Genomic DNA, 12,071 nt, shown 5'->3' with positions numbered 1-12,071 from the left:
TGGGGAGCTCCAATGTTTGGGCACACAGGGACTCTCCAAACGCAACATGGTTCCAATTTGTTAGTGGACACCATTGTGTAGTGTATGTCAGGTTGGTGTGCGGTGTGGTATATTGTAGTGTATACACCACACACACACACACACACACACTACAACACACACACCAACCTGACATAGCCTACTAAGCTGAGTACGCCCTAGACTGGGATGAGTGGGACGGGCGGGACATTTTGTGTGCTGTGTGCGTGTGTAAAAAAAAAAAAAAAAAAAAAAAAAAAAAAAATCGAAACTTTATTATAGTGTGAGTGTACGTGTGTGTGTGTGTGCTTGGTGTAACCTTCTGCAGTCACGTGTGGGGGCTGTCAGGCGTAGGGGGCTGTCAGGCGTAGGGGGGCTGTCAGGCGTACGGGGGCTGTCAGGCGTACGGGGGCTGTCAGGCGTACGGGGGCTGTCAGGCGTACGGGGGCTGTCAGGCGTACGGGGGCTGTCAGGCGTACGGGGGCTGTCAGGCGTACGGGGGCTGTCAGGCGTACGGGGGGGGGCTGAAGAGATGGAGGAGCCAGCAGCTGCAGCAAGGGGGGTGATCACTGGGGCAGGAGCCGGCAGCAGCAAGGGGGGTGATCACTGGGTTTGCGGGGGGGTGAACACTGGGGACAGGGGGGGTGAACACTGGGTTTGCGGGGGGGTGAACACTGGGGACAGGGGGGGTGAACACTGGGGACAGGGGGGGTGAACACTGGGGACAGGGGGGGTGAACACTGGGGACAGGGGGGGTGAACACTGGGGACAGGGGGGTGAACACTGGGGGAGGGGTGATTATTGGGAGGTGGGGGGTGATATCACTGGGACTGGGGGATGGTGGGTTTGATCACAGGAGCAGGGCATTTACACTGAGCCTGCTGCTGCTGTGATCACAGTCCACCGGCTGTCAGAAGGAGAGCAGCAGCCGGTGGATGAAGACGTGGGAGAGGGAGCAGAGGTCGGGGTGCAGGTATGAAAGTGGAGGGGGGGGTCGGGGGTGGAGGGGGGGGCAGGGTGGAGTGGAGGGGGGGTCGGGGGGGAGCGGGGGCAATACTACCTGATGCAGATCAGCGGCGGCAGCAGGCGATCAGCGGCGGCAGCAGGCGATCCACGGGGGGGCAGCTGCAGAGGGTCCACGGGGGGGCAGCAGCAGAGGGTCCACAGGAGGCAGCAGCAGAGGGTCCACAACGGCCGGCACCCGATCCATGGACGGGCAGTTGCGGCCATCATTAAAAACTCCCTCCACATCTGATTGGGGCTAGTATCCATGTGACGCTAGCCCCCCAATCAGATCTGGGGGGAGGGGGGGACAGAGGTGACACTCCCCCCAGCCAATGGCTGATGCTGTAAGCATCAGGCCATGCCCAGATTTAAATATTACACCAATTTTCATTGGTGAAATATTTAATTCATACCGATTGGCAGTTTCATTAAAAGTGAAAATGAAACAGCCAATCGGAGGGGTCCCAGGCACGGGGGGGTTAATCCACCCCCCGGGGGGTCGACTTCAGGATGTCCAGTTGCAGTAGCAACTGTGACACCTGAGCGACCCCGCTCGCAGGCGCTGCAGGGGGTCTTTCCCTCCATGTCACAGACGCTGTGACATGGGTCGGGAACGAACTGTTTTCCATGTCACAAACGGTGTGACACGGGTCGGGAAGGGGTTAATATTGTTGGTATGGATATGTGTGTGTGTAAATTGTGGCTTCTTTGTTTTAATGCAAATTTGCATAAAGGTTAACCTTTAGAGAGTGTTTAGACAGACATTCTTTCAAGTTCTGTAATATTTGGGCTGACCCATTTAGCTGAGGCCACTCAAGTTACCAATATTTGACGCACATCAATCTAAACATTTAACAGGATCATGCCCAGATGTGACACAGGCTGGTCTTTAATGCGAATCTGGCAGCAGGTTTTTCTATATATTCTGTAAGCAGCATGATGTAGGGACAAAAACCCTGCTTCTTGTGATGTGTCACTTGCTGGTTTGCATGCTGTCATTTTCACACAATGTTTTCTCCGATACAGATCTAGCACTGCTCAGAATGCGGAGTTCTTATAAAAAAAAAAACAAAAAAAAAAAACCCAACACCACCGGTTGGCAGCTCTCTGCTCATTGACAGCAAGCTGCCAATCCAGTGGTGGGGTTACAAAGAACTGGAGGACAAAAGGAACACAAGACAGCTAGTTCTGCACTAATCTCCTGCTGATAAAACACAGTTTTCATTAAAACAGCAGCACACATCCCAGTAAGAGACACATCACTTGAGTCAAGGTCTCAGCCCCTACATTATGCTGCTCTCAGATTACATACCAAAAACCTGCTGGCATATTCCCTTTACATGCAATGCATACATTCAAAGGAGAACTCCAAAACGATTTTACCAGCATAGGTTGAACTGGCGTCATAAGAGAAGCTTCCACACTAAGTGTTTTTTTCATTCCTGGACCTTGCTGTCTGTTGCGCAGAACACGTTCTACAACATCCCCTAAATTACGAGAGGCTTTGAAGGCATCATATGCATTAGGGTCCAGAGCATCAAGACTGAAACAAAGATAGAATTCAGTTAAGTTTATATAATGTCTTACAACAAAGAAATTATTCGAAAAAAAGAAAAATGTTTTTTTTTTTTTTTTACATCTATAAAAGTGGGTTGTCACGTGAAAGCAACCATCTGTGATAAAGGAGATCCCCCAACAGCAAGATAACTGAGCAGTATGGCTGCTTTGTGGACGATCAGTCATTGTTGGGCAGACTGCACATTTCTGCAGGTGAAATCTAGCAATAAACGGCACACAAAGGGGTAATTATGGAACGCCTGGCTCACAGTCCTTCAAAGCAAATGCAGATTTTTCTAACAGCTTTCCCCCCTCTTAAGAGGTCACTGAACATATGGACTGGACAACTTCCGAGGCTGAAAGCCGAGGTTTAGAAGTTAATGAATTTTCAGGAATATACAGCATGTATCTAGATGTAGCATCACTTACACATGTTTGGCTCCAGAGTTCATCTTCAAATCATGCTTGATAAGACGAATTATGCACTTCAGGTCATTGCTGGTACATCTAGAACAAAAGTAATGAATCCACTTTTAGAATGAAAACGCCCTTACCCTAGTCAGATATGGATAGAAGAGGCCAATTTATACATACACAAGAAAAGAAACCATTAGGCCGGTTTCACGATCCAGGTATGAATCACGATGTCAGGACTGGTCAAGGATCTCCTGACCATGCGTTTTGGCATGGAGACCTACGGTCAGTCCAGACATTGCAGTCCGTAGTAGGACATATGACCCTGGCTTTTGGCGACAGTCCTAATAAAATTGGCCTTTGCCAATCATGCCATTTCATTATCAATGCAGTGATGTGCTTTGTACGGATTCTCTCAGGAAGACCATCCCTAAGTGGCCAATTTCCATTTTGAGTTTTAGTTTTTTCCTCCCCTTCTACCCAGAGCAATAACTTTTATTTTTCGGTCCACATAGATGTGAGGACTTTTTTTTTTGTACAAGATGGGTTGCACTTTTGAATGGCACCATTCATTTTACTGGAAAACAAAGAGAGAAATTCCAGGGTGCAGTGAAATTGTGAAAAAACACACAAATTCTGACTTTTTGGTAAATGTTTATGGCGTAGATTGTGTGGTAAAAATTCTCGCAACATGATTATAAGTACGATTATGGCTATATCAAACATGTCAAGTTTTTTTTTTTTTTTTAATTTATAGTGGTTGAAAACAAAACAAAAAAATTTATGGCTTGTGTCGCCATTTTTCGAGACCCGTAATGTTTTCATTTTTCGGTTGATAAAACTATGTGAGGGCTTATTTTTTTTGCGAGGCAACATTTTTAATGATACCATTTTGAGATAGATGACATTTTGATTGCTTGTTACAGGATTTCTTATGGTATTTTAGCTACAAAAAATAAATTAATTTGTCAGTTCTTGAATTTTTTTCCATTCGCTGAAACTGGTGAAAGGACTTCAAGTGACCGAATAAACATTCAGCCCTATGATGTAGTACCTGCGTGCTATGTCCTCCAGGACCTTCTGTTGGTCCTCTTCTTTGGTCATTTTGGAAAGTTGATTCAGCATGTCCTCCACTTCATGTATTGTCAGAAGACTCTTAGCGGCAGGTGGGAAAGTTTTGCTTTCTTCAAAGAAAATGCGAACAGTTTCTGACACATCGCCCTAAACATAAACACATGAAAGTGTAAGAACAACAATCAAAAGCCGCCATGAAAAACAGACAGCCTCTAATTAAAGGCTTGTCTAGCATCAATCACTTTTGCATCGGATGGAGTGTTGCTGATGACATCATGTCTGCACAAACCTGCCAGGACACTTGCACCATCGACCACCATCATGCAGGTGGAATAGGACTCGTGCCCATATTCTGGTGGATAAGTGCAGATGTAGTGTCAGCATTGGCCTCGCTCCTCCCAGTGTAGAGGGGAGCAGCGCTAGACTACCATTTTTTTTTTCTCATTACCTGTTCAAGGTCTCGAACCATTTCCTCCTGGTTGCAGTTGAACACCCGACTATAAAGCTTGACAATCTGCTTATCATTGAGGTTGTAGACATTCTTGATAACACCAGGTAACAACAGCTTCACCGTCAAGTATGTGTCTCCATGAAAGACATCTGTTTGAAGGTAAACCAAAAATTCATATCAATTACCTGTCTCAAGTAAAAAGTTCCCAGAATTAGAAAAATATAGCACTCGACCACAGCTTGTGTGTGTCATTGCACATCAGCCCCATCAATGGAGCAAAGCAGCATAATACCAGACACTATCTATGGACTTGTGTGGTGCAGATTCGGGAGAACACAGTGGTGTTTTTATAATTCTTGACAACCCCTTAAATATTCACATGCAACATATATTTAAAGTTGACCAAACATTAATTCAACAGGTTATGATGCAATAAGATTTTCATCTATAGTCTTGGGGTTTAAGGGGTAACATTTCTACATGTAGAGAGAGTGACAAGCCAAGCTTGGCATGTCAGAGTGAGGAGATTTATAAGCCATGCATGCTCCTCTGGGAAATTAAATATGCAAATTGTCTCTTCAGAGAGGAAGAGGACTAGAACTCTAGCACCACTTATTGGAAGCAGCGATCCTAAAAGTCATTATTGAGTCTTCCATTTTGAAGAGAGAATTTGCATGTTTAATTACCTAGAGAAACACGTTTGGCATACAAGTGCCCTCACTCTGACATTCCAGGCTTGGCACTCTCAACAAGGAGAAATGTTAGCCCTTTGACCCCAAGTCCAGAGCCTCTCACCCAGCCAAATCAGTTCTCAAATTTGTCAAGAGACAATCTGCACATCTATGGTCTTGTAAATGCCCAATGATCTGACCGGTCCCTGAATTAGGGTAAACTTTCCAGGTGCACAGCTGAAATACATAGTCTGATCTCTGGATAATTGGGGTCATCTTGTTGGAGTCCCCCAGACCTTTGTTATAGATTATAACTGCCACATATATTTAGGCATAAGTTTCAACTAAGCAATTTTTAAAAGGAATAGCTCAATACCCCCCCACAAACCAAAAACCGTCTAGTGTCTCACTTAGTGTTAAAAATCTTACCTCCGCCTGTTCCCTTAGTCAGAAAGTCCTGAATGATCTGGGTCTTGGTATTGTAGCTTGCCTCTTCTGCTACCATGGCACACAGCTTACGGAACTCCCGCAGCAGACAGTCCTTGTGCTTGGGCTCACACTGTGCGGTGGAGAGACTGGAGCCGCTGCTAGAACTGGGTGCAGGTGAAGATGGATCTGATTTTGCTGGAAGAACAAGAAATGGAAACGTTTAGACCAACAAAGTTTCTCCTAAATTTCTGCGTACAGTGACTTGGTGAGAGTCTTGGCGATTTTTTAACAATAACAATCAACACATGTGGCAAGACAAAATTCAGTATTAGGGCATGCCGAATTTTGTAGCTTTGCCCCATTCATAAACACATCTGCCATATTTCCCCACTGCTTTCTTATAACAGAATAATGTGATCTGCTTGAAGAATAAACGATTTTATCAAACAAACCTGAAAAGGAGATGAATGTATAATGATCCAGCTCCAATGCATCAGTGCAGGATCAATATACATGTATGTCCTTTCTATATACCTGGGAACTAACCCAGCTTTCTGTATGCCATCTATGCAGGAATCCACAGTTCTATCTCTCCAAGAAGTGGTGAGCTGGAGAGTTTTATTTATGTATTTTTTTTACCTACCCGAAAAGCCTGAAAACTTCAGAGGTGAGGGGTTTGCAGCGGGTGCTTTGGCAGGAGTTGTACTCTTTGCTCCTGGGGACTGGTTGGCTTTGGATGGTGTCTTTTTCCGAGGAGTGGGTGCAGCCCCTGTTTTGGCAGCAAGTTCTGAAGAAGGTAGAAGTTATAAGATTACAATGAATTTTTAACAATAGTCTACTGAAAAGAACCAACAAAGTGTAGATTTTGACTTAAAGAAAACACTACTATTCAAAACTATTCACCAAGCTACGACTTGCCTACTGTGGACCCATCATACAAAGAAGGACATCATGGTCGGAAGAATAGAAGGAACAACATGAAGAGGAAGACCAGCAACTCAATGGCTTGATACAATCAAGATACCAGAAGAGAAGACCCTGGTGGACCTAGCTGGGCTTGTACAAGATCGATCATCCTACAGAGCCTTCATACATCAAGTCGCCATGGCTCGAGATCAAGCTGAAGGTTGTTATTTCAAAACTATTCTCACCTTTACTGTATACATCAGTTATATATTACGCATTGGGGAATAAAGCTGCATATGGACTTCAACCACTGAAACAAGAGGAATAATGGAATTCATACAACTTTTATAATTTGTTACATTGCTGGAATCAGGCTCACTGTCCCTACCTCATGCCGCTGTCAGATTACATAACAAAATCTGCTGATTGATTAACTTCAAGAAAAAGGGCCTTCTTCATGTACCAACATGTTAACGCAAATTACCTTTGACATGCTGGTTAATCAGCTCTTTCTCTGGGTCTTGTAGTTCTTGCCAGCCTTCGAGTTCTGTAAGGTCATCAATCTTCTTGGTAGTTGCCCGAACACGTTCCAGTTTCTCAAACATACACTTGACATGGTACCACTCCTTCATATCGCCGGCGGATTCACTAAAGGGATTTGGAACGATTTTTCCAATCCGAACTAGTCCTTTGCCAATCTTTTCCTTACATTTCTTACAACCAGCAGTCCCACGCTTGGCATACTCTATACAGTACCGCTGCTCAGCCATGCTGTGGCAACTAGATATCTGAAGAGCAAACTTTAAATGTGAGGTACCAAGGTGAGCTAAGTGAGAAGAATAGCAGTGTAAAGCAGTGGGACACTGCAGGGTTTTCTCTGTTGCTAGCTGGTAGAAGGTTCTCGCTGCTTGATGAAGAAGTTTAAATGTTCCCTTCATAAACAACTGAAATAGAAAAAGACAATAGTTTTATGTCCAAACATAGGCAGCAGAGATACTATGTGGCTCCATAACTGTACCCCACGCTCTGCAATGGAGTCCCAATGTACAACGCCTGCTGGAGAAGATCAAGCCTCATCCAGACGGCCGGGCTGCACGTACCTGTTCAATCCCTTTTTTCTCAGATAGAACTTGTACCCATTATAGTCTCTGGTGTTAGCCACAAGTCTGTTTATTCAGGGACAGCGGTTGTGTGCAAAACTCAGACCTGTCCGTTTTTCAACGGTATCACTGATGAAACATGCCAACATAAGTCGGTGGCATCTGGGTGCAATCCGTATTTAACATTGTAAAGGATAGATAGGAGAAGCTGTGTCATTTATTTATTCATGTGTGAAAAACACTGATGGAGGAAAGAGAAACGACCCCCCGACCGCTGGGCGACGGGGAAAGAGAAACGACCCCCCGACCGCTGGGCGACGGGGAAAGAGAAACGACCCCCCGACCGCAGGGCGACGGGGAAAGAGAAACGACCCCCCGACCGCAGGGCGACGGGGAAAGAGAAACGACCCCCCGACCGCAGGGCGACGGGGAGAGAGAAACGACCCCCCGACCGCAGGGCGACGGGGAGAGAGAAACGACCCCCCGACCGCAGGGCGACGGGGAGAGAGAAACGACCCCCCGACCGCAGGGCGACGGGGAGAGAGAAACGACCCCCGGACCGCAGGGCGACGGGGAAAAAAAGAGACAACATACATACACATAAATAACGTGAAGATTTGATTCAGCAGTTTAACTTGTGGAAAACATGGAGAGTGCAAAGAAAAGAAAAATAGCTTTCTTGAATATCTGAGTTACAAATAATTAGTGCATAAATTACACAATACTAGATCTATATAGGTATCACAACCACCTCCCATAACAAGCGCATGGCTGTGTGTACCTGGGGTTTGGCTTTTCATAGGGAGAGGAGAATCTGACAGCTGCTTCTCTCCAGTAGGCACAAAGGATGGGCATACCGAGTGCCAACATGCCTGATCATTCTGCTCCCCATATGCTGCTGATCAGATATTGGATACTTCCAGGCACCCTCATACACGTTATTCAGTCACGTGACTCTTATGTAACAGCCACCATAGAGCCAATATCAGAAAATCTAGGGGCTGCCAACAGCAACCAATCAGAGCCCAGCTCTTACTACAGGCTCTGCGGAAAATAAGAGCAGCAATATGATAGGGCAGCAGGGTCACTTCTGCACTAGTAGAAGAACTCGCGCCCCAGTGGTAATAAAGAGCCGTATATCAATGCGAGGAGCTCCCACTGCTGCACACACCGCTACCACCCTGCGGAGAACACATGGATCCTCACGGCCGCCGTCCTCTCAGTTACCTTCTGTCATGGCCGTACTGCGCGTCCTCGTCTCTGCTGAGCGGGCTGCAGGAAACACCGGGGACAGTGGCAGGCCCAGCAGGCCTCGGCTAGTTAAGACTTTCCCTTTAAAATCGGAGGAGGAATATAGTTCTGATGTTAAAGAAGCGAAGCAGGGAGTGCGTGACGTCACGTTTAAAGGCGTAGAAAGGAAATTGTGCCGATAACAATGCATCAGGCTGGTGGACGTCAGCACGCTGCGTGCTACGTGTTGTATGAGCCACGTCTGCGGCTATGTGGGCGGAGGAATGTGATTAATAGAGAAAGAGTCACAGCATTTGTCAGCTTTACCTGCGTGCGTCCTGCTGCTCCCGGGCGCGCCTCTTCTGTCCCTGGTGGCAGGACGGTGTCTGCTGCGTGGTGCGGGAGCTCGTGGGGAGGTGACCGTCTGGCACTAGGACCGCCTGTCAGCGGCTGTGCAGACAGAGCCCGCCCGTACTCTCACTTGTGCCATGGAAAATGTGACCACTAGGGACATGGAAGGACTATTGGCATCACCCGGTGCTATAGAGCAGTGCACGGGCTGACCTTAGTGTGACCGAGCTTCTGCTGCTGGCATGTGCCCCAATCAGTGCTCCCTCCCCTGTGCCCCAATCAGTGCTCCCTCCCCTGTGCCCCAATCAGTACCCCCTCCCCTTGCCCCAATCAGTACCCCCTCCCCTTGCCCCAATCAGTGCTCCCTTACCTGGACCCCAATCAGTGCTCCCTCCCCTGTGCCCCAATCAGTGCTCCCTTACCTGGACCCCAATCAGTACCCCCTCCCCTTGCCCCAATCAGTGCTCCCTTACCTGGACCCCAATCAGTGCTCCCTCCCCTGTGCCCCAATCAGTACCCCCTCCCCTTGCCCCAATCAGTACTCCCTCACCTGGGCCCCAATCAGTGCTCCCTCACCTGGGCCCCAATCAGTACCCCCTCCCCTGTGCCCCAATCGGTGCTCCCTCACCTGTGCCCCAATCAGTACCCCCTCACCTGTGCCCCAATCGGTGCTCCCTCACCTGTGCCCCAATCAGTACCCCCTCCCCTGTGCCCCAATCGGTGCTCCCTCACCCGTGCCCCAATCGGTGCCCCCTCACCCATGCCCCAATCGGTGCCCCCTCACCCGTGCCCCAATCGGTGCTCCCTCACCCGTGCCCCAATCGGTGCTCCCTCACCCGTGCCCCAATCGGTGCTCCCTCACCCGTGCCCCAATCAGTACTCCCTCACCCGTGCCCCAATCAGTACTCCCTCACCCGTGCCCCAATCGGTGCTTCCGTGCCCCAATCAGTGCCCCCTTGCCTTTGCCCCAATCAGAGCCCCCTCATGTGGGCCCCCAGTAGTGCCTCCTTGCCCATTGACTGTTAGGCTACATACACACTTAGTGGGTTTTCTGCACACATTACTTGTGGAAATAAATCAGGTTGTAAGAAATGTTTCTGAAGTTTCCTCCTGCAGTATGGCAGTCCTGTGGATTCACCCTTTGCACAGTACATACAGTAAATATCATGGCAGATCTGCTTGTAGCCCACTCAATGGTTGCTGTGGATTAGATGCAGCTTTGGGGTACGTGCACACATTAAGCATTTGTCACATATGCGCTTTTTTGCGCTTTGAACTGACTTTTATTGAAACCATTTTAGGGTACATAAAACATTTTGATCACTTTCTATATTTTCATAGATTGGACTAACACAGATGTGATACCAAAAATGTTTTTTTTTAAGTCCCCTCTAATTGCAATATATATGAGTACTTTGCAGCTGAGCTTTACAGAAGTACAAAGATGGCAACCATAGGCCCTTGACTGCTATGGTAACCCATCAGCTCCTCATGATTGTGTCAGACAGGCCATTTAAATGCTGCATTCAGTGGCTGAACGTGCCCTGACCTCTGGGTCCCCTGACTTGAGCTAATTGCCTTATAGGCAGAGACAGCTCAGGTCAGGAGACTTGGTAGTCTGAAACTGGCCTAATTCTGTTGAGGTGACCCCAACTCTTAACCTGGATACAGCTTTAACCACAAGATATAAACAGTATTATGTAAATGCATAGTGATGGGCGAGCGTGCTCGGTTAACCCTTTAAACGAGCACGCTCAGGTGCTGCCCAAGTATTTGCGGAGTGCTCAGCATCTATGTTTGAGCTGTCTCGGCTGCATGCAGGTGTTGCCTGTTTGTTAGGCAATCCCTGCATGTGTCGCAGCTGTCTAGCAGCCACGACACATGCAGCCGCGGCTGCTGGAACATAGTTGTCGAGCACTCCGAAAATACTCTGGCAGCACCCGAGCGTGCTCGGTGAAAGGGTTAACCGTGCACGCTCACCCATCACTATAGATGCACCCTTCCGGATGGTAAACCCACTGTGTATTACATCTCCGGTGTTTATCTAAACACTGTATAGAATATTTTCAGCACATATTAAGTGGCCCGGCAGATTGGATATTTCCAGCAATTTGGATTTGAGTTTACTGGCTGTGGTAATGTCTGGACGTTTCCCAGTAAGTTAAAGGGGTATTCCCATCTCCAAGATCCTATCCCAATACGTAGTAGGTGTAATAATAATATTAGCAATTACCCCCAATTACAAATGTATAGTTTTTCTGATTCTCTATGTCTCTTTCCTCATGTGCAGGCATTGCATGACCTTAGGTATCCATTGTTACGACCACTAAGAACTAGCTGTCACTATATCAGTGGTCCTAACCATGGATATCTAAGGTCCTGCAATGCCTTCATATGGGATAAGAGACATAGCCAATCAGAAATACACTGCTCAAAAAAATAAAGGGAATACTTAAACAACAGAATATAGGTCCAAGTAAATCAAACTTCTGTGAAATCAAACTGTCCATTTAGGAAGCAACACTGATTGACAATCAATTTCACATGCTGTTGTGCAAATGGAATAGACAATAGATGGAAATTATTGGCAATTATCAAGACACACTCAATAAAGGAGTGGTTCTGCAGGTGGGGACCACAGACCACATCTCTATGCTTTCTGGCTGATGTTTTGGTCACTTTTGAATGTTGGTTGTGCTTTCACACTCGTGGTAGCATGAGACGGACTCTACAACCCACAGAAGTTGCTCAGGTAGTGCAGCTCATCCAGGATGGCACATCAATGCGAGCTGTGGCAAGAAGGTTTGCTGTGTCTGTCAACGTAGTGTCCAGAGGCTGGAGGCGCTACCAGGAGACAGGCCAGTA

The 12,071-nt window shown here is 47.3% G+C and overlaps 1 protein-coding gene across 2 annotated transcripts in view; it reads right to left on the bottom strand.

The window, feature by feature from the left end:
* Nucleotides 1–9,336, bottom strand: part of LIG3 (DNA ligase 3) — a 31,972-nt gene extending 22,636 nt beyond the window's left edge. The window contains exons 1-8 of one of the 2 annotated variants that reach the window (XM_073664973.1): nucleotides 9,183–9,336; nucleotides 7,010–7,469; nucleotides 6,263–6,406; nucleotides 5,620–5,814; nucleotides 4,517–4,668; nucleotides 4,049–4,215; nucleotides 3,010–3,087; nucleotides 2,407–2,566 (exon numbers count right to left, since the gene is read on the bottom strand). In XM_073664973.1, coding sequence (XP_073521074.1) covers nucleotides 2,407–2,566; nucleotides 3,010–3,087; nucleotides 4,049–4,215; nucleotides 4,517–4,668; nucleotides 5,620–5,814; nucleotides 6,263–6,406; nucleotides 7,010–7,463 — 1,350 coding nt within the window. In that variant the 5' untranslated portion in view covers nucleotides 7,464–7,469; nucleotides 9,183–9,336. Of the gene's footprint in view, nucleotides 1–2,406; nucleotides 2,567–3,009; nucleotides 3,088–4,048; nucleotides 4,216–4,516; nucleotides 4,669–5,619; nucleotides 5,815–6,262; nucleotides 6,407–7,009; nucleotides 7,470–8,852; nucleotides 9,089–9,182 lie in introns of those variants that run through there. The other variant, XM_073664972.1, reaches the window with a different exon arrangement.
* Nucleotides 9,337–12,071: the final 2,735 nt, after the last annotated feature.

This window comes from Phyllobates terribilis, unplaced genomic scaffold (genome assembly GCF_046119375.1).
Source record: "Phyllobates terribilis strain yellow unplaced genomic scaffold, ASM4611937v1 Scaffold_2__4_contigs__length_985480577, whole genome shotgun sequence".
Classification (NCBI taxonomy): Eukaryota; Metazoa; Chordata; class Amphibia; order Anura; family Dendrobatidae; genus Phyllobates; species Phyllobates terribilis.
This window is presented reverse-complemented; position numbering and strand designations above follow the sequence as displayed.